At 45.7% G+C, this 21,958-nt stretch overlaps 1 protein-coding gene across 1 annotated transcript; it reads left to right on the forward strand.

Annotated features, from left to right (window-relative positions):
• The first annotated feature begins 232 nt into the window (after positions 1-232).
• Positions 233-21,910, forward strand: LOC144145901 (uncharacterized). Its single transcript, XM_077677732.1, has 5 exons — positions 233-1,036; positions 2,708-2,890; positions 6,665-6,856; positions 9,492-9,683; positions 12,105-21,910. Exons 1-5 carry the CDS (start codon positions 769-771, stop codon positions 12,143-12,145), a joined length of 876 nt encoding a protein of 291 aa, XP_077533858.1. The 5' UTR covers positions 233-768; the 3' UTR covers positions 12,146-21,910.
• The last annotated feature ends 48 nt before the right edge of the window (positions 21,911-21,958 follow it).

A 21,958-nucleotide genomic window follows, 5' to 3' on the forward strand; every position in this document is an offset into this window, starting at 1 on the left:
GTCTCCGGTTCACTTTCCCAAGCATGCCTTTAAGCTTTGACAATGCAGAGTTGGTGTCTTTTTCTCTGTTACATCCTTTTCTTTGTTCCTAGTTCCCCCTGTAATAGACTGGAGCAGACCACACGGGAAGCTCTTCCTGCGTAGCACCGCATTTGCATTTCCAGAGGAAACCACAACCTCAGAATACATCTGCGGTTGTCTGCGGCCTGCGGGTGCGTCCGTCTGGCCTGCACTGTCATCCACCGGATAGTCCACCTCTGAATATCGGGCACGTCCGACGCGAAGTCCCTTCATCGGAGAACGGACTTTAGTCCGCCGTACCGTAATATTTTCGGGGTCGGCGTACGTCCGACGTATCTTTGGCCGCTGGGGTCGGGATACGTCCGACGAACCTGGGATAGGGGTACGTCCGACGTTCAACAGTGAACTCGAGCAGTACAGGGAGTGGGCGGGTTCACACCAGAAGACGCTGAAATACTTCTCTATGCTGGTACTCTTGAACGACGATTGCTTGTTCGACGACCACTGCGTTGCCGCGCGTAGTCGGGACCTGCTTGCTTTTGAGCCTTTCGAGCACTAGAGGCGCTAAACAAACAAAACTGAATCATCGCGCCTCCAGGAGGCGATGACAACTGAACGACGGAACGTCATATCCGCCAAGAGCTCACCCTTTCCCGCCGCAGCAGTCGGTTGATTCTTCCGGGCCAACTTCAACGGTTATTTATCGATGCTGTCGCCTGAACGCTAGCATCACATTACTATCCTAGCATGAGTCTCTATGCAGTCGAAATGCCGCGTCCCAAGAGACCTCCTCCGACGGAAGAAGAGATCCTAGCGAGGAAGCGTCGCCGCGCAGCAGCGGCACGTCGCCGCTATGCGAATCAATCGGAAGACGCTCGGCAGCACCGACTTCAGCGAATGCGTGAGGTTATGCATCAGCGAGTTCTCCAAGAAACGCCGGAGGAACGCAAGGTCAGACTCCAGCGGAAGCGAGAAGCTGCGCGTCAGCGTGCAGCGAACAAATCGTCCAGAGCGGGCAAGTATACTTCACGAAGCACTGCGCAGGCGATGAGTGTTGTTCCGCGATAATGGTTCTTGATTTCATTGCGATTGTAATAAATGGGAGGGCCACGGCGAATAACGCTTGCGTCGCTTGTCAGCATCGGCAGAGCGATGGAGCGATAGAAGAGCCTAGCGGCTGTGTGGAAGAGCTGCCTTCGCTACGCTTGCGCCGTTGCCATGGAGACAAGGAGAGGCGCGGCGCACCAGATCTTTACCGCGCAGATCTAGCAACCTCACCCTTGTGCCACTTCTGCCATGAAATTGAATCGGATGAGCATTTCTTCCTTTTTTGCCGCCGATTCTCGCATCACCGGAGAAGACTGCTGGAGGCTCCCCTGCGGCGTCTTGGAATGCCACTAACCTTGCCAGTGCTTTTGTCGTTTGGAGGCACACAGCTAGGTCACTGCCATGGGGATGTCTGTCAAGCCATTCATTCCTTCATTTCAGAGACAGCTCGTCTGCCTTGTTAAAATGATTCTGTTCAGGCTCTCTCACTCCTCTTTCTTCTTCTATTTCTGTCTTCAACCTATAGTCTAAATTCTTTATTCGACTGCACCTTTTCGCCTATTTGGTTTTTTAGTTAAAAAAATACACTCTTCTTGGCCAATCCCCCTGAGTGGGTATGCGCCACTGTATGGGCCACCACCACCAGCTGCTTGTGCCTGGACCCACTATATAAAACCTGAACTAGTGGCTCCATTTGTGCCTGGAAGGGTCTTAATCATAACTCCCGCCACTGCCTGACCGCTCCCGCCACTGCCTGACCGCTTTGTAGAATCGTGATTGAGGACTGATCGAGGACTGCACGCGTGACCAAATTGGGATGGGAGACGGCCAATACTGGTGAGCAACAAATGAAGCGAGTGGCGGCCAATGTCGCTGCTACAGTGAGAAAATGTAACCACTGAGATGGTTAGAGTGGTAAAGTGGAAAGCTGGGGCATAGCCAGCGCATTAAGCCGAACCTCAAGTTTCTGAAGAAGGGGTACCTTGATGATGTTACTTTGTTCAGTGCGATTATAGCGTCTGGTATGGCTTGTAGTAAGAAGCCAGGCAAAATTAAGCGGTGCTCGATTTTTTTCATGTATTCCTGTGCATTTTCCGAGACCTCCAATGTGGGGGCAGTCCTCGAATTGCAGTATTAGCCCAAACGCGTCGCAAAGGAAACCACAGTAGGTAGAAAACGAATGATTAATTAGAGTGTGTCTTTCAAATAACCCGTAATCAAGCTAAAGAACAGTAGAAGTAGAGTGACGTCGATCTCAAATTGTCAAGACAAAAAGCAGTTGATACGTGTAGGAGTAAAAGAAGGTCGTGCGTTCCACAAAAGTGTGAGGTCATACTGCGTGGGCAGTTGATACAGATCTTGCTTGGTTCAAGAATTTTGAAGTGGCCGGAATCGCCGTGGATGTCGCAGTAGAACACTAGCGGCATGTGTGCTGTGTCGTGCGCGACTATCTTGGCCATAGTGGACCTGTCTTCTCATTGCTCTGGTTTTAGTGCAAACTTTTTCTTGACTAATTCTTGCTTACTGCTGCTGATTCTCCTCCCAGTGCTTGTTGAGTAGACTTTTTCTCATCAGAGAGACGGTGCATCGCTTCGTGCAGTCTTTATCTTTTAGTGACCCCATCCATCCATTCATGCAGATCGTTCCCGGGGAGTGGGCCGGGAGCATCAAAGACGAGAAGTTGCTGGGCCACGAAGCGACCCCGGCTTGACGTCACCACACTTGGAGAACTGTTCAACCGCTGACCACTCCAAGCGCCGGTTTCTAACAAATCACGGTGTTGGCAACAGGATGTTCAGTGCATTTGCCAAAGCATTTCATGGTGAGGATGTCTCTTTTAGCACCTACTATTTATAGGGAGCCATGCAGCAAGAATATATAGTAGGGGAAACGGCCCATTGCGACTGGCGCGGGAGAGCGACCAGAAAATGTCACAATGGAAAACCAACGCAGATTACGAGGCTTCATAGCTGTGACAGTGAAGGAGAGGCTAGCAGCACCTGACGAACGAAATTATAGCAGCCACAATTCGTTGGAAGGCTGTACAGTTTCTTCCCACATTACAGATGCCGCCAGCTTAGCCTAGGCCAAGTGCTTGTGACGCTGTCTGGCCACCAAAGGAAGCGCCATTTCCCCTCCTGCCTTGTTCCTACTCCGTGACCATAGCAAAGTTTGGGGTGCACTCTACGAGCATAACCTTTCCCGGTTTGTGAAGTGGCACAAATAAGAATCTTAGCTGGAATGGCGTGGTGATGTTAGGAGCAAGAGGATAAGAATTTTCGAAACCTCCAAGTGATGTTTCTTTTGTACATTCAGCCTGTCATGTGTGTGCTTTTTAGCTCTCATTTTGCATGCGCAGCTTTAGTATTGTGCGGATGAGCCGACCTAATACTGGCTAAGATGCCATAGGGGTTCTTATCTTCTGCAGCTACGGTAATTTCCCAGCCAACACACTTCTAGGGTATGACCAAAAATTAGAGTGTCCGTTGACTTCAGTGGTTAGAACAACAAAAACCAGTGGCGTGTCTGGCACTTTCTCATTCAGTTAGACCCTGCTAACTCTGAAGTTCTAAGAAATAATATCTAAATGATTAAAAAGTTCCTGAAACACATTATGAACATAGTGGAAGAACTAGCCCAGTCATCAGACTCAGCGGTTAGCAGCATCTTCCGAATATAACTCCATTTACCGACAGTGGAAAGCTTGCAGTTTCACTGCAACGTTTTTAACCCTCATTCTTTGCTTTTTGCGTCGTCACCACTACTATGTGTCATGTAGCGTGCATTTCCAGTAAGGGAATGCGTTGTCTTTGAGATGTTTGCTCACCATCAGTGGGTGTCGTTGATACCAGTTAGCATTGGTAGTTTATTCATCACGATACATCTCTTTTGGGTGAATCTTGTAAGATGTGGGTGAATCTTGTAAAAATACGCACGTATCCGCCTTGTCGTGCCGCTCGTTTGCTCTGTGCCGACTTGTGGAGCCCTCCCTCCTGTCGCTGGTGGGAAAGAAGCTCACAAACATTATTGGACAGTGCGAACCTGCACTATGCATGATCGTGCATTCTCTACAAGAAAAGAAAAATGAAAATTTCAACTCGTTTTCAGTGAATAACACGACAGTGCTGCTGTCGAGGTACCACCTGCAAAGTCGGGAAAGAGAATGAAAAGGTTCACTATTGCATACCATTAGACAGTGAGCTGTGGAAAGTGCAAGCTGGCTGTGGCGGTGCTGCAGTTGAGATGGCCTCTCCTTTCCGGGAGGATTCAAAGTCACTGCCAGTATCACGCGAGAGTATTTGGAAAGTCAGTTTTCAGAACATTGATGCAGTGTCATTGAAACATTCCCACGGGATACCTTTATCATCGCACCGTTGTTGGATTGACTGTGAAGCTGTGCAATCTTGCGGCACTGTCAAATCGAATGCAAGTTCTTGCATTGCATTTTAATTTACTGTTCTGACTGCCTCTCGTTTCGCATTGGCGATATATGATTAATATGGGTAGTGTCTATTATCACGGCAACCGTGAGAATTACCATCAGAAATTTATAACGGCAGTCGCCTCTGATTGGCTAAACATGCCACCCGAAGATTCTCTGGAACAAATATTCCCTAAAATCTCGTTCCTATAGCGGCTCCTCTGGCGCTGTGGTATGTTTTTTAACACGAAGGCCCAGGTTCGAGTCCGGCATTGATGAAGATTTTTTTTTTAAAGCTTCTGGAATTTTGCTCATCGTGATTTTGCTTTTTTTTTTAATTCTGGTTATTACTATACCAAGAGATCGACGCACATGGCTTCTAGAATGGTTTAGATCAGGTTTAATCCCCTGTCACACGGGCACTTTCAATCGCGATTGAAGTGAATCGCGATCGAGTTTTCGAGCACGCTCGACGCACTGCCGCTGCTACACGGCACGTTTCAATCGCGATCGAGAAGTTGCACGGGTTGCACTCGTGTACGCTAGATGGCGCTAACAATGTACTTGCAGCCGGCGTCTGGTAACTTTGCGCAGTCGTAGGCATACGTAACTATGTAAATATTATCTCACGCTTATTTCGGTCAAGTTATTTGTCGCAATTTGTGGCGTTAGTTGAAGTTGTCACATTATTCTGTGCCATTACTCAGCGGGGACGAGAGTATCGCCGCTTTCGTTCGATCGCGCTTGAGAAACCAGGATTGAGTTCGAGCGGTATCGAGCTCGATTGCTATTGAAACTGCCGTGTAGCAGAAGCCCGATGCGGATTGAGCTCGAAACGGATCGACTCAATCGCGATTGAAAGTGCCCGTGTGACAGGGGTATAATATAGGTTTTGTTCTGTGTCGCTGGGCTGGGTTAGGTTAGGTTTGCTGCAGTTGGGCTGGATTGGGGTAGGTTATGATACGTTCAGTTATGTTATGTTAGGTTCGGTGAGGTTAGGTTATTTTAGGTTACATTGGGAGCTAATTCTATTCAGTGAATTTTAGGCCAGCCACTTTTTAAGAAAATGCTGTGAGAATCTCCTGGAGATAATTCTTGCGGCTGCCGGGAGATTAGACTCAGCCTTATTAACCCTTTGAGGGTCGAATTTTTTTGAAAAAAACTTTCCCTAGTGGTCAAATTAGTTTATTGCGGATTTGGAATGTACAAAATGTCTAAAGTCAGGATTAAATGGTAAAGAATTATCAGGAACAGTATTTTGGGGTCAGCATCACTTAGAACTGAAAAATGTTCAATAGTATTTCAGAGTGCGGTATTCCTTGAAACACGGGTCTACGCACAGTGCCTTATCGCAGTCTGCACGCATAAAGCGCATGTCAGGAAATGAGCTGACTTCTTCCGAAGAAAGACTGTCTTCCGATTCAGACTCGGTGAAAGGAGCAAACTCAGAGTCAGAAGAGTCATCGCGGTCGGTGTCATCAGAGCGGGCAGTTCGTTGGGCCATATCGCCGCTTTGCCGTGCATCTGAAGAACTCGAAGGCAACCCAGTAAACGAGGAGAGCGAGAATAACTCATGCGCGTCGGTGATAAACAAGCTAATAGCAGCGCCAATATAGATAGAAATCAACTTCCGTCGCCCCCGCAACGGAGTCTCCGATTAGGTTACTTCAGCTCCAAGCAAGGAGGGCAAGAATACCTAGTGAGCGTGGGTAATAAACAAGATAAGAGCAGCGCCAATATAGATCGAAATCAACTTCCGCCGCCCCTGGTAGCGAGCGCCGATCAAATTTCGCGCGCCTCCAATGCGATCACGTGGCGAAACTGAAACCACGAAACGCGTTGACACGTACAGACGCCGTAACGCGCCGAAGCCAGAGAGTTCTGTTTTTCACCACAAGAAGGTAGCACAATCAAATTTCAAACACTTCTTGTAAGTCCCAGGAGGTGGCAGCACCTCCCAGGGAGCATGCATCGTTAATATGGCGCGAAATTTCAAAGGGATGCTCGAAATCGTGCCCGTACGGCAAAGACCTTGCGGGACGGAAAACCGCCGCAGTACACGTACGGCAAAAACCCTCAAAGGGTTAATAAGCTGAACGTCGCACAGTCTGCGATAATTCTAGCAGTTCCTTCAACTTTGTGCCTAACGGCATTTTATTGCGCTTCTCGTTCCAGATTTACCAGTGAAATCTGCTTCTGCTGCGGAGTGTGCGAGAAGCAAAACTTGGCCATCATCTTCGGTTCAGAAATGCGATTCACAAACACAGTGTGTGGTGCCACTGATGTTCAAGTCTTCACAGGCAACGTTGAAGATTGTGTTTAAAAACGTCGAAGTGCAGACACGAGTTACAAGGAAAATAAATGCAGGTGCGTATGTTTAACAAGTTGGTTTCACAAACAATACAGACGTCTTTTAAATCCTGGGTGTCATCTGATACTTCTCATCATTAGAGCGCTGTATGAAAGCATTGCAAAACGCATTTTTAACCACTGTACTGTCAATACAATCTCGAACTACTACTATATGGTGAATGCTTGAGGTTTAGAGGTCTGCCAGAGGTGGTGACAGCTTATTTGGCTCTTAATAGTTTCTACCCTCTTATGGTGACACAAAATTTATAAGCCGTTTCCCTGGTCCTGGGCAAGTTGTCATCTTGTTGATTAAACATAGTGTGAACATCTGTAAGAACTGTTAATCTGACTGGACTGACTGGACAGCAGGCAGATGGCAGGTTGTGGCTGTTCAGTAAGATAGACAGGCGCGTACTGGTGTGGAAGCATTGGGCCACTTGCACTGTTCTGCACCAATCCACATTCTGTTCCAAAACTATGCTGCAGTGTGCGCCACCGAATTCAGCAAAACACAGCTTTTTGCTGGACGTTGTAAGCTGCTGTGTTATACCGTAGACAATAGAGAGATGTTCAGTTTCAGCCACATTAGGATGGTAGCTAATGATGGCTATGAGGGTAGAACTACAGACGTGATACCCGACCAGTCGGGGGTAGCCCGTGGTTGCAAAATGCAGGGCTAAGTGAATTAGAAGGGTGACGTTGTTAAAGATGCTAGAGTTTAGTGTGGCATCCACTTCATAACGAATGTGTTGTGATACTTGTGCTGTATTTTCTGCATGCACGTGGGGTGCGGAACAATAACCCGCCAATGCCAGCTTTATATCGATGTTGTGGGGCGGCAAATAACTCTTGCATTCTGAATTACTGTAAGAACACAAATCCAATACAAACACCTACGTATTAGGTTGCCTAAACATCAAAGTTGGCAAAAGAATTTATGTTGTAGTTTTTGTGTACATAGAATAAATAAAAATTGCCATTAAAACAGCGGGTCTGTAACAATGACTCTAGAAATGGGCTCCAAAATATGATTGTACTGCTCCACAACTTCCCTTTTAAATACTCCAGAGCTGCTCTAAAATGGCATAATTCCCACTGCCTGAGCTGCTCTAAAATGACAATGACAAATTCAAGTTTCGTATGCAAAAGACTGCTTTGTCCTGATAACAATGGTTCCAATTTTATCGCGAACTTCAAGCAAATAATCCAGATAATAAAGAAAACGTACAAAGCAGTGGCAATTCCCGAGCCACTTTCCAATAATTTCTCAATGTCGTCACAGAATCTTGTTTGTGCGATTGGCGGCTGCAGACCTAAGTTGCTGCCAGGAAATGAATGGGTGTTTGTGTGGGGCCCCTGGTTCTGTTTGATCGCATCATTTGAGTGCTAACTTGCAGTTAACGCACGGATACAGTGAAAGCTCATTAATTTGAATCGCAAGCGGACGCCATCTCAGTTAATTGAATTAATGCTTACAGCGCGAACAATTAGACGAAGAACGAAAGAGAGTGGCTACATGGACAAGCACTTCAACGGAGTACGAACTTGCCCAAACCCTCACGTTAATCTCAGTTCAAATTAATCAAAGTTCGAACAAATAAAAGTGGAGAATAGGAACAGTACACTGGGACAGGGAAGCAGTAGGCATGTCGACAATTTCATTCTTGAATAGTTCCATAATTTTGCTGTCTGCCTTTCATCCTTCAAGAAGTCAGCCAGCACTTCTTGCTCGAACGAGCGAATGTAGTGGAAGTCCAACTCTTCGCCTTCTTCAAAACTAAACAAAAGACGACCGACATTCCATCAGGCAATCACTTCTGGGTGGATGGCCGCACTGGCACTTTGCCCTCTTCCTTTACGTTTTCACTTGCAGAGACTGGCTCTGTGCTTCTGACCTGAGAAATGATGTCTTCATCTGTCAGAGCACCACATAACTGCACTCGCGTCCACGGTGACGTAGTCTGCAAAGAATACGTCTTCCATAACATGCACAATGGGGATTTCAGTTTGTTTTTACCGGATTTTGCCTTCTTTCGTTGTTCTTTTACACGTTCTGTAGGTGGCAATGCTTCGTGTGCAGTCAGCGAGTGTGTTCCTTTGGTCGTTTGTGAGGTGCCAAGCCGCCATCGTGGTGGCGCATAGTCCGAATTATCTGTAGCAAGGCCCACTCGTATTCGAAGTAACGGGCTTTTTTATACATAGGCTTGTATATGGGGGCTTGGCCGGGCTAAATTTCGTACAGTTCAAATTATCCAGAATTTCAAAATATTGAAGTTCGAATTAACGAGCTTTCACTGTAAATGTTTTTAGTGCTGGTTTGTATTACCTACATCATTTGTGCCCGCATTATATCACGGTAGCACAACGTCTGAAAGCTTTTTAATCTTTCTTGCATTTTGGAACTGAGTGGTTTACCAAAGACTAGTTCTGCAAAGTTGTATTTTTGTTCATGTACTGTTTTGTTGTATCGTGAGCAAAGTTGGATTGTGTTCATGGTCCCACTAGGCCCACTTCCACCCTTGAATTTACTAACTCTACAGCTCTTAAACGAGGATGCATAGACAAAGAGACTACACTCAGTGAATAGTACGGCGAATGTAATATAAATGATACTCCACAATTGCTGCCTTTGTCGCGTCTCTGTTCCCAGGTACACGAATGGGATCTCTCTCCTTGGCCGACTGTGGAACCTGCCGAACTCGGCCGTCACTTTCGGCCGGAAAACGAGATTCCCAAACGCAGTGCGTGGTGCCATTCATGTTCAAGCCTTCGCAGACTAACTTGAGGACCAAGTTCATGAGCGTCGAAGTGCAGACAGAAACCACCAAGAAGAGATCCTCAGGTGTGTGAACTTGGATTTTTGGTAACACTTGTCGCAAACCGGAAAAAACGAGGCTATGGCTGCAGAGTTGAGAATTTGAATAAGCAAAGTTGAGGTCTTTTATTTTCGTAGAGTTCTTTTTCCCCAGTCGGTAAATTGAGATCATGGGTGTCGGCTGCAGGATTTTGTCTTGTAGGCAAATTCGTCGTATTGTACAGGGAGAGGGAGTGGCTTGCGGAGGAGGGGGAGGGCAAGTGCCCCATTTGCACCCCGCCTGCCGACACCCGTGATTGAGATATTGAATGTACACTATTGTACGTACAGGGGGGATTAAAAGAAATACAAACAATGGAGCCTCCGCCGCATGCTGCACCGTCTGGCTGCGAATTCAGTAAACTGCGCGCATGCGTCGTTCTTCCAGAACGTTTGAGGGTGTGGCTTACTCTAGGGGAAATGCTGGATCAGGAAGCTACAGCGCTGATTTATTTTGAGGCGCGTTCTTATTATGCTGTGTCGCCACTGAGCAGGATACAAGTTGAAGGGCGACATGCGTGCTGCGATTAGCATGCTGCGCACTTGGCTCCCAAATATAGTAGGTAGCAGACACGCTGGCGTGGGGCTTGCTTGGTGACACACGTGCATTTAAAGTTGAAGTGCTTGCCCGAGGAAGGAAAACTTCAATACGGAGAGCCCTCTGCTCATTTGAGTGGCTTCAGCTAGTCTGCTCTTCTTCCAGTTGGCAATACAGGCTAGACCAACTCGTGCACTAGAGTTTACTCACGCACTGCCTTAGCGAAGCAGAGTTGTGACGAGTCAGGTTACTTGATCTTGCCGTCATGTTGACTTTCATGGTTTCTGGAATATTGAATCAGTTTTTTTCTTGGCCGTACCCGACCAGAAGTGTATCCATACTGTGCTTTTGGTGGTGATTGGGTTACATTGGCCAAGATGGATGGGGGTGTTGTTAAACGACCTCTGGGTTTTGTAGTGTTAGTTGTATGTTTGGAGGGCCACTGAACTCGCAACAGGCAGAACATTATGACCAGCGAAGATCTGGTGACATGGAATCTTGAACAAAGGTACCATCTCTTGACGGAAATCCTGCTGTGAGTAGCCGTTTTTGCCTGGACAAAAGTACCGAGTACTAAGGTGTCCCAGATTGATTGTGTGAACAGCTTTTCGCTTGTTCAGGTCAGTTGCACACCTGATAAATTCTGTGCGTCTATAGTGTTCTTGTTGCGTGTTCTCAAAGGAATAAAGGCGGAGTGGTCACCCTATTCCCGTCTTCTTACTTTTTAATGCACGTGCACCAACAAGCCTGCCCCTTGCCAGCATGACCGTTATCTGCTAAATTCAGTAGCCAAGCACGCAGCAGGCTTATTGCAGTTTGCACGATTCCCTCCAACCATTATCCTGCTCAGTGGCAACAGAGCGCAAAAAGGTGCCCCAGAACAAATGACTGGCGTCGCTTCTTGATCAAGCATTTCCCGTAAGAGTGGGCCACTCTCCCAAACGCTCTGGCAGAACAGTGCATGCGTGCAGCCGGATTTGCAGCCAGAGGGTGCAGCAAGTGTCGGAGGCTGTGCGCTCTGTTGTTTGTATTTCTTTTAATCCTCCTGTACAATACCTGCAGGAAGCGTCAACTAACAAGAAAAAGGCACAGGGATATATCATTTGATCAGGAAACCGACGACGGGGGACTCTGACAGTGTGCAGTTGGGCAGTCTTATCTAGAAAGCATTGACTGGGGCAACTTGAGTGCGACCACGTTGTCACGGTGCTGAAAGAGAAGCAGAACTATGGATTGGCTCGATGCTAAGGACATAAGAGGCACTGCTCTAAAGGCACCTTTCTCTTGCCGTTTACCTGCACATCACCAGAGCGGCGCGGGAAAGCCTGTCGCCAGACATAGAGAGCGTTGGTGCATGCTTTCGAATTTTGAAATACTTCGGAAGTTCATTCGAAGCCAAGTCAGTGTTTGCTTCAATGTTCAAAAGTTTTAGATATTTGTACACCCCTACAAAGGTGTGCTGTCATGCCTTTGTCTCGCCTGCACTGTGAAGGAAGCCACTGCAGGACAAAGCGGCTGTGAACGTGGTATGGTAGTGTTGCTATATGTGGTCTGCCCTCTATGTCTCGCTGCATGACGCGACTTTCGCTTCACGTAAGCCTCATTAGCCTAATGGGTAGAACTACAGTTTTGTGAACGACTGCATGTCAGCCCCAGCAGCGCAAATTTCTTGCAGGACCCATGATTTTTATTTACTGTAAAATGCTCTCTTCGCTCAATTCTGTGCATTCTTTTCTTTTGGGTCAGTTTATGGTGGAGACGGCATATTTACACATTTTATTAACCATCTGCATTGCACTGAAAGGGCCTGGCTCATACCTGTCTGAGAATGGAATAGCGCTGTTGGTTCACTGGCCTGTCTTCATGTGCAGGGGACCAGCTCTCTAGCGGCCATCACTTTGGAGTGCCATGATTGATTGCTTCGGAGACACACCATGTACCAAAGTGAAATGCCGGCAAGAAGCCCTTGGAAAAGTTTGGCAATACTCTTCGCTGGAAAGCCGTGGAAGCTCGATGCCTGCGGTGATTCTCTTCTTCCACAACAGCTGTGTCTGCCGTGACACTCAGACCGTACCGAGACATCCAGGCTGCGGTCACCTTAAAGGTTTCCGAGGTTTCCACCCCTTGTTCGGATTTTCATGCTTGCAAACAGCCCAGCATGACGGCAAGCAACAAATGAGATAATGAAACGAAGGAAGAATCCACCCAGTAAAATTTTCTTTGCTGGTGTTGAGAAAAATTCACGATGCCTGTAGAAGAAAACACCCAGGGGCTGCAACTTTATGGTAGAACAAAAGCAGTGGAAATGCCAGGAATAGTTTGGTTGGTGCGTATTTCAGTTGGGGGAGAAATAAATGGGAATTTAGTTTCGGTCTGTAAAGTGACAGCTATTGTGTGCAGCTGTTCATTTACATTCCACGGGACACTGAAGTGACTGCTTGTGCAAATTACAGTCTGGAATCCCTAGGCCATGTTTCAACTACTCTGGGTGTGCTTACGCGACTTCATTTGATAGAACAATCAATTCAAAGGTGCTGTCTTCCTTTACGCATCCTCCTTGCCAATTTCCTATGATGTTGCAAATGACACTTAACCTTGCAGGCTTGGCTTGACTGAGCCTACTGTGCGGCTCGCCTACCCTTTAACAGTTAGCCGGTCGGCCACCAGCGAGTCGTCGCAATTCGGTCGCTAAGTTAAAACCACAAAGCAAGAACAAGACAGGAGTGGAAGCGATCTTCCTGGTTCGGACGGATAACGTCACAAGCACTTGGACTAGGTTGAGCTACCGGTCCCTCTCATGGTAGAACAAACTGTGCTGCCACCACGATCGGCATTCCAAAATGCGCCATTCTCTCCTTCGCTGTTGCAGCTACAAAGCTTTTTAGTCCCCTTGGTTTTCATGGTTACATTATCTGGTCCCTCGCCCTTCCCCTCTTACATATATATATTCTTGCTCAGTGGTTAAAATTGAGCCCCAACAAGATTTGCGCCCGCAAGAATGTGGCTTCATTTTGTTTGTAGACTGTATCAAGCTTAGTAAAGTCGATTAAGTCAAAGTAGCGCCACACCAGTGCACATGTAAACCATATTCGCTTACGACGCTTCGCTGACTTCGCTTCACTGGAGCTGTGAGCTGCATACCCCTGGGCGACTAGTATGCTAGTAGAAAATCTAAGGCCAATTAAAAGCAGGAAAAGAGTCATCAAGTTACTTTAACTAATAAAGAAATAAAGACAACCGAAGCTTTTATCGTAAGGCATTAAACAAAGGTACTAGAAGCCTTTTTTCCCGGTGTGAACTAGCATGCCGGACTGCAGTATGACCACGCATTGGTGATCGCTTTTCCTGCCAGAAGGAATGCAGTCGCTGGTAATCAGATATTTAGGAGGGCAAGGGTGAAGCCTACTGCACAAGCGTTATTTAAGGAATGCTCCGATTAGCAGCTCAGAATGCTACAATCCAAGTAAGCAGCAGTGTGCATGTGATTGGATATGCCTGAGCATACCATGCGTATTTGTTACTCATTCTGGCCAGCTCTGTATGTTGGCGTAGTTCAACGTTGTGGAGCACTACGCGAGTTTTCTTCCAATGTGCGGCTTGTATGCCAGGGGGTTTTATTCTTAATTGGCCAACTGTCAGCCTTGTGTGCACGCCTTTTTCGATCTGGTGGGTGCTACAGAGAAGAGACAGGCAAGCCGCAAAAGTGCAAGGAAAACACCTCCCAGTTGAGCACCTCCGGTGGCGTGAAGGTCATTTAGCTCTGCATACACCCTGGCTTGTCCTTCGTCACTCCATGGAATGATACTTGCTGGCTAGAATCAGCGCTAAGAGGCTCATCCGGCCAATTTCTGCAGCCAACGTTGGAATAGCAGCTCATAATAAAGTATTGCTAATGTGCAATCACAGATTACGTCATTAGCCATATACGTGTTGCATGGAACCGTAACCGGTTTGAACTATTCTCAAAAAATGAACCACAACTACTACATTCCTTCACATATGCTTGTTGCATATATAGTACTAAAGTGTTTTCTAAAAAAAAATGCCATACCAGAAAAAATACCACAAACTTTAAATTTTTAGACATCGTCCGATCGCATTGCAAGACGATTGCGTGTCATTTCACGTCACTGCTGTAGTTGTTGGAGCCGCTGTAAACATCGCATTGTATTTTTTTATTCTTTCGGGCTTTATAAATTATACTGTTTTATCGACTAGATAAATGGTGAAAAGTGTGTTTACCTGGGCCAATCTATGCAATGCAAGCACAAACACAAGTTTGAAAAATTCACTTCAGTGTCACTTCAACGAAGTTGACTTTACGTATTCTTTTGTGGCATGTTAAAGGGCATACGAGACATGTTCCAAAGATAATAAAACAAATGGTAGTGACTACAGTGACGGGCCCCCTCAGTTTAATAACAGCACTGTAGTGACGGGTCAACACCAATAAGCCTGTTCATGTACTACACGTGTTTTGCCAGTCAGTCGTTCCCACGAGCTGACAAAAAAGAAATAGAAAAAAACCGGGTCCTTTCACTCTGTGAAGAAGAGTGACTAGCGAAGGTGTGGTGTGTTTTACCTTCTAGCAGTAGCCCCAGGAAGGGCGCACGTTCGACACAACTATATGGTTATTTTACCTGCATCATTTTCTAACGCATGCTAGTGGCCCGATTGGGACTTTTCATGCTTGATTCAAGCTCAAGTTCATGCATCCTTGTTTGCTTTTAATCTCTTGCCTTGATAGGATGTTTCAAGAGCACCCCTAATATGCTTGACTAATGAGTGCTTCAAGTCACGCAGAGTCCAAAGGAGAAGGAATGATTTACAGCAATTCATTTAAACAGGTTATCGATGACATGAAGATACAGCAAGTACACAGTTACATTTCAATATTTTGGAACATTCACTGTATAAGGGAACAAAGCTGGCATGCTTCCAGTTTATACATCAACACAGTACGATGGTGATCGAGCCCGATCTGGATAAATTGTTGAACGTGATCGGCTCCCTTCTCCTTTTGCGCAAAGGAGACAATCTTGATCGAGAAATTCGATTGCAATCATGGTGGATCATGGTCGAAACTGCACCACATTACTAGGACATTGCACATGACTCGAGTTGAAATACAGTTACAACATGAAAATTTTGTTGCACTAGATGTGACAAACATACAAACATATATATACATCAGAGGAAACGTCTGCATATTTTCACATAAAAATTACGACAAAACCTCACCTTAGCTCTTGGTGTTACATGTCACAGATGGCAGACCTCATATGTTTAGCAATTGAAGGCTTCAAGCCATGCAGAGTCCAAAGGGCAGAGAATCATTTTCGGCTCCCTCCTCCTTTCGTGCAAAGAAGCCAATTGCAACTGAGAAATTTAATTGCAATCATGATGGAAACCTCACCACGTTTCTAGGACATTACACACAACTAGAGTTTAAATACAGTGCATTAAAATTCTGCTGTATTTGACATGACAAAAATATGAACATATATTTCAGAGGAAGCGTCTTCATATTTTCACATAAAAATTTTACGCATAACAGTTTCGACAAAATTACACCTTACTACTTGGCGTGCATGTCACAGATGCACATTTAAAGTGCGGCCCTTCCAGGCACACGTCACACCCAATGGCATTGTCGCGGACCTTTTGCTGACGGGCACTACATACCCACAAGCTAAGATTACGCTTCTGAGTAACTACTATTGCAGTTAGCGGAGCCCAGCCATCAGTGGTGAAAGAGGTGCGGATGTCATCCATCTTAATTCTGTCATCCAGAACAGCTGAAGGAACTTTTTCAGGGATGACTTTAATTTCTGCTTCACCAATCTTGTGTCCCTCGATAGCTTTTTCTGCTACATGTACTTCGACAAACCATTGTAGCAGCATCATTGGACGTTCAAGGTGGGCCTTCATTAAAAACGGAGTTGGTCTCGGACGCTTTCTCTTCTTTGGAAGGCCAACAACTGTCTGACCTCTATTGGTCAACCACGATGTTTTATTCCTGTGGGCAGAATAACGCCTTCAAGCACAACTGAAGAAAAATGGGTACGTGTATAACAGTGTGAAACCTCTCATGGGAAGATGAAGGTACCTGCCAATGGCTCACCCGCAGGCGAAGGAGGTTGAGCAAACGTGTCGTGTCGTGTTGGGTACATGTAGCAGGAACTGATTTTGATGCGTCTTGCTCTAGGTATTCGGGAACGACAACTGCTGACCCATTTTCGAAAGCAGTGATGAACTGCTTTACAGCAGTCATCGAAATTTCAAACCTAGACATTAGCTGCTCTCCAATGCGTGATGCCAATTGCTGCAATGCTTCACTGCTTTTCCTGTATTTTTGAATCTCGGACAAGATTTTTGGTCTTGCACTACTCTGCAAGCCATAGACAGCTGTAGTCCCAGGTGGGTCTTCAGATGATGCTGCAACTCTGCAGGCCTTAGCATAGTATGCCTTTGTCCAGCATTCAGCGGTACCTGACACTGAAAATGCCCGCAGACCTTCCAATTTTTGCATGTGGAACATATGTTTGTAGGGAATTCCAAGAGCGCTATATGTGGGGCATGTGCGGTAGTCAATACGTGATGTCACTGAAGGGAAAACCTTTTTCATGTTTTCAGACTCTCTCAGTTGTTCACACACCCTGTTAAAAGCACTATGGTGTGAGAAGCTGTGCAAACTTGCTCTCATCTTCTGTTAGGTTCAAGATTGCAGATGCTTTCAGCAAAGACTCCACAGCACGCTGGTCCCTTTCAATACGAAAGCTGGTTGTCAGTGCCATGAGATCACTGAAAAGCCGAGGCAGACTTTCGTATTTTGAAGCAATTTACACTACTTTTCTGGTTAATAGATTCAACCCTATTGTTTGTCCTATTATCTAAGGTCAGTGACCCTTGCAGTCCTGACACCCACTCGTGGCCGATTGGGCACCAATTTTTCATGAAGTACACCATAACCAGAGGACATGCCATATCCTGAATGCTCTGCAGCAGTTGTGAGTACTCTTCGTCGGTCCTTGCATAACAAATTGACTGTAGCTTTTCCAAGATCGCGATTCTAAGAGCTGGTGTTACGGACATTTTCTGCGGTGTGATTTCCCTCTTGAAGGTACGCAGGACATGAAACAGGCAAATGTAGAAATTTGCAGTGGAAAATATTTCTCTAAGAACCTTTCTCTCTGTGAAATCCTTGTCTGTCATCACTGAAGACGTTCTGAGAATGTGTTCGCTTCCGGAGTGCACAACAAATCGGTTAAAGATTAAAATCGGTTAAAAGTTATTGTATCCTCGTCTTCCGAGACACAGGAAGAATCCGGCCACCTCTGTGTACCCATTTGAATCCTCTACACAGATAAAGTACAGCGGCAACCTCCTGTCATTAGTCTTGTGAATAGCATCCATGAATACTATCTAGGGGTAATTTTTAAATGCATTTCTCATGTCTTCATCTTGATAAAATAGCCAAACGAGCTCGTTGTCTTCCTCTCTGGCCAAAATATCAAATGTCCCTCCAGCTTGCTTGGCAGTAGCTGCTATCGACTCCAGTGTTCCACTTGCATAAATTTCTCTGCTCGCTGCTGCTGCCTGCACATGACGGAGATGTCGAAGCAGCACGACCTTGCCACTGCACTGCAGGTTAGCCTGGATAAGCTTTTTGTTCCCTTCAGGGAAGAGGATCTTCTCAGTGTCATTGAGCTGTTGCCCAGTTAGCTTACGTTGCCGTGGCAGCTGTTCGTAGCATCCCTGTAAGCAATGAAAATTGAGGCGTCTTATGTACTTTAGGATTGGTCGCGACTTTGCAGTAGGTGCGCTACAGCATTTAAAATTGTTAGTTATGTTCATTTGTTACATGTCCTAGCAATAAAACAATGTGTGATATCACGCTACTGACCTTGCTAACAATGTGGCTATGCGCTATCTCGATTGCTGTAACTTGAAAGGTGTGGCCGTCCTGGAATGTCAGAAACTTTATTCTGGCTTTGCAGCCAATCTTCGACGTCCTGTAATAATGAAAATTGCAAATGAGAAAATGTTTCTGCGTTACATGGTGCGAATTCGGTGTTGCGACGCCGCTCTTGCAGCAGAGCAATCACTTTTCGCAGCTGCGGCAGAATGTTTGCCACGTACAAACTTCCGTGCGATTTCATCACGTGCGGCGGGGATGAAAGGCTTGAAACAACGTGCTTCGCAAATGCAAAAACTTTGCTGTTAGCAAGCATTCCATGTAGTAGAGCGTGCAAATTTCGGAACAGCGGTAGCACTGGGTTTGCCAAGAAAAACCGAACCATGTAGTATGGGCTTCACATTTGGGAAGAAACTCACTTTTGATTTGGTCGTTCACCTGTTGATCTTGAAGTGAATTTCCGACCAACATTAATACAAACGTACCCGATCTCAGCAAACTTGAGAGCCGGGTCCACATCTCACTCCTTTTTTTTTTCGCCGCTGCAATTGTTCTTGAAGAATGCACCCAAAACTGCACGTAATTGTCGTCTTCATATTGCCAGACGGCAGCCTGCAAGTCTTCATGCGACGAAAACGTCACTCCCACGTCAAACGGGCCATTCGGCAAAACAACATGGTTTTCCATGAACAAGCGCCAGACAGCACGTGCGAATGACTGGCTGGCAAAACAAGTGTAGTGCATGAAGAGGCTTATTGCTGTTGACTCGTCACTATGGTGCTGTTATTAAATTTATTTATTTATTTACACAGTACCCACAGCGCCTGAGGCATTACAGTGGGGGGGGGGTAGTACAACTTAGATCAGAAAATTATAGGTAAGGCAGGGGGCCCCCTCACTGGAGTGAAGATTTTAAAGTGACAGGCCCCGTCACTGTAGTCACTACCAAGACAAATAGGGCACTTGTTAGGCTACATGGTCAACGGCATCTGTGCCTAGTATAACATGTTTCGCATACCACGAAGGCTCGCAAGTTTCACTGTAATGTAATTTTTAAACCGCTTTCCTTCCTTTTTGAACAGCTGCCATCGCTCCATGTAATTTCAGCTTCAGTGCTGCATTCATGTGTCACAGAGCAGAGGTTCCTATTACTGGGCAGCTTTTTCTTGCACTTCTGGTGAAAGGAAGCACTGTCTGCTCATCATTAGTGGGTTCTGTTACCTCTAGGGTCTTGCGTTTAATTAGCATTGCATTCAGCATGCCTGTGCACAATTCTACCCGTCTTGGTTTGTCTGTTCTTTGCTTTTTTAAATGCCTTGTCACAAGTCCTTGTCACAAGACACGGACACAGCTGGTCGCAATATGCTTGTATCTTGTCGGCAAAGTGAATCTGTTAAGCTCGCACTATCACGAAAAATGGAGGCTGGCATGCTGAAGCACCGTGCACACAACGCTTGTGTATCCTCCATGTGTTGGCACATGCTTTAGTTGTTTCTGAAGATCGTCACAAAGTGTGTCACAGATTTTATCCCTGAATATGTGCCTTTGAAATGTCACGGCCCATTACCATGAAGTGGGCGGACATATTGTGACTGCCTTCCGATTATACCAGTCACAACACTTGTACACTGCCTTTATGCATTGATGATGACGATGGTTTTTAATGACGCTAGAGCTACTGGTACAACAGAACGGTAAAAGAGCAGTGTGCTTGGGTTAGACGTGCTTGTCTATATATGATTGTACAGGGCGAATGGTTAGTCGTTAAAAGTGGCTATAAAAACAGTTGTGTGCATAAGTAAATAGGGCCTTTAAACCAGGGTGCCTCAAGAAAAACGTCTTGCCGTGGCAAATAGGCGAGGCCCCTGAGCCTTTACATGGTGCGGAGGAGTATTTCACAATTTAACCCACCAGCCACATTGCAGTCCATGAACTACAAAACGCTTAAACGCTCGTCGGATGAGTGCACATAATATGTAGATTACAACAAAACCTAACCGGTGGCATCACTGGTCAAATGTCGGAATGTGCTGGCTGCCCTCAAAGCATGCTTGTAAGCAGCCACTAGGCTATGCATACTCTTATATAGGGTGCAAGCGAACCATTTCTCCCTCTTGGCGCGCATTTTCATTTTCCCAAATTGTTATTGCCTGTAAAGTTATTGCCTGCAATAACTTTACAGCTGAGAAGTTTTGTAATTTTTAGGCAAATGTCTATTATTCATTGGTCGTGAGTCGTGAACATTGAATGTCTCAGTTGTGTGTGGACGACTTTTTTTTTTTTTACAATAAAGAGGAATTCAAGTGCGTTTTGTTCAAACAAAAATATCTCGGCTGCCTGTTTTTCCTGTGTTTATTCTGTCATCTGTGGCCAGTTTCAGCACTCTTACAAACAAAAACAAAGGACTGTTTGTTGTTCATTTTTTTAGGCAGCAGGAAGCATTCAAGCCAACCCATATTATTCTTTTGAGAAAATAAGCTCAGCCATTTTGAGTTCCTTTAGTTTGGCTTTCTTTAATTTTTGGAACACTCCCAAGCTTGGGCCAATGGGCAAGACGAGAAATAAACACTACACTCTGTACAGCCTCCCGTCTCTGTCTTCTTTTTGCCCGCCTTTATAAAAAGGTGGTCTGGCAGTCATTTCTGCGACGTGTCTTCTTTTACCATCCACCTTTTTTTTAGAAGTCGAACTGTCAGTAGCTTGCAAACACAGGCAAACATTACAAAACACACAACGCAGGCAAACACAGGTAAAACACAGGCAAGCCTAGGGAAGCAACCTGGGCTGTGTGTTGTTATCCATTTTTATTATGAGTTAGCGCCGCCCGTGCAGCTCTTGAATGCTCCTGTTTGGTGCTGACGTTGATCTTTAGGCCTGTGGGTAATGTTGTTTTCTTCAGCTTGACAATAACTTTGTCTTCTATTGCTTTTCGCAAATGGGCTCTGCATCGAGCCATTTAAGGCACTTGTAACTTCATATTATCATTGGAAGGTTGCTGTTTATATTTTGCGTAGAGTGTGTGTTAATCCCATTGTTTGAGGGTTATCAGTAAGAGGCTTTGGTGTGCATATGGATGAGCCACTATGCCTTAAAGAAACCATTAAGGCAAAATACTGCATTGTTCAATTTGGTAACTCGTTCAGCTCTATTCTAGCCATGAAAGATGTTTTTTAACTAAAAAAACGTTAAAATATCAATAAACTGTCAAATTCATTCTACACGACGTCAGCACTGATGCAATAGAGGCGAGCACTAACAACAGTTATCTTGTGCTAACTGCACGTTAGCATTCAAATGATACGACCAAACGGAACTAGATGCCCCACAACAATTGATGTTTCGTGGTGGTTACTTTGGTCGGCCATGGCCCCACCTCTTGGCTGGTGCGTCAGAGCAACTTGCAATTCGCCTATCCTATGAAAATAGTGCAGAAACACTAGGGAAAGGACAAGGCAAGGCATATGCACAGTACCTCTACCCTGCCATCGGACCTTCTCAACTCAACTCGCTTTTGAAGAGGCCTCTGCCATCAGAATGTCTCCCATGTTTCTCTGTGTTACTTGCTGCCCGCCTTACTTGGTGTAATTTTATCCAAATCCACCATATTCCACATCTGTCCCAGGCTGTGTCACTTTTTGTGCATTTCTGTATCCCACTGTGATGGGAAAACCTTACATCTCCTCCGACTTTTCTCTTAATGACCAACAATGCTTCGCTTGATTACCAATGAATAAACACAACTGGCATTTCTCTCTCCTGTTTTCCGTCAAATTTTTTCCATGATGTGAAAGAGTGCACCATACAGTG

The sequence above is a fragment of the Haemaphysalis longicornis genome, unplaced genomic scaffold (genome assembly GCF_048455015.1).
Source record: "Haemaphysalis longicornis isolate Haplotype H1 unplaced genomic scaffold, Haemaphysalis longicornis Haplotype H1 scaffold_7, whole genome shotgun sequence".
Taxonomy (NCBI): Eukaryota; Metazoa; Arthropoda; class Arachnida; order Ixodida; family Ixodidae; genus Haemaphysalis; species Haemaphysalis longicornis.

What these genes read in the sequence shown, in the direction of transcription:
- LOC144145901 (XM_077677732.1), top strand. Translation starts at nt 769, where the DNA reads ATGAGTCTCTATGCAGTCGAAATGCCGCGTCCCAAGAGACCTCCTCCG. An exon ending in ATTTGCCAAAGCATTTCATG is followed by an intron (nt 2,891 to 6,664) that starts GTGAGGATGTCT and finishes TTCTCGTTCCAG; the next exon opens with ATTTACCAGTGAAATCTGCT. An exon ending in TACAAGGAAAATAAATGCAG is followed by an intron (nt 6,857 to 9,491) that starts GTGCGTATGTTT and finishes CTCTGTTCCCAG; the next exon opens with GTACACGAATGGGATCTCTC.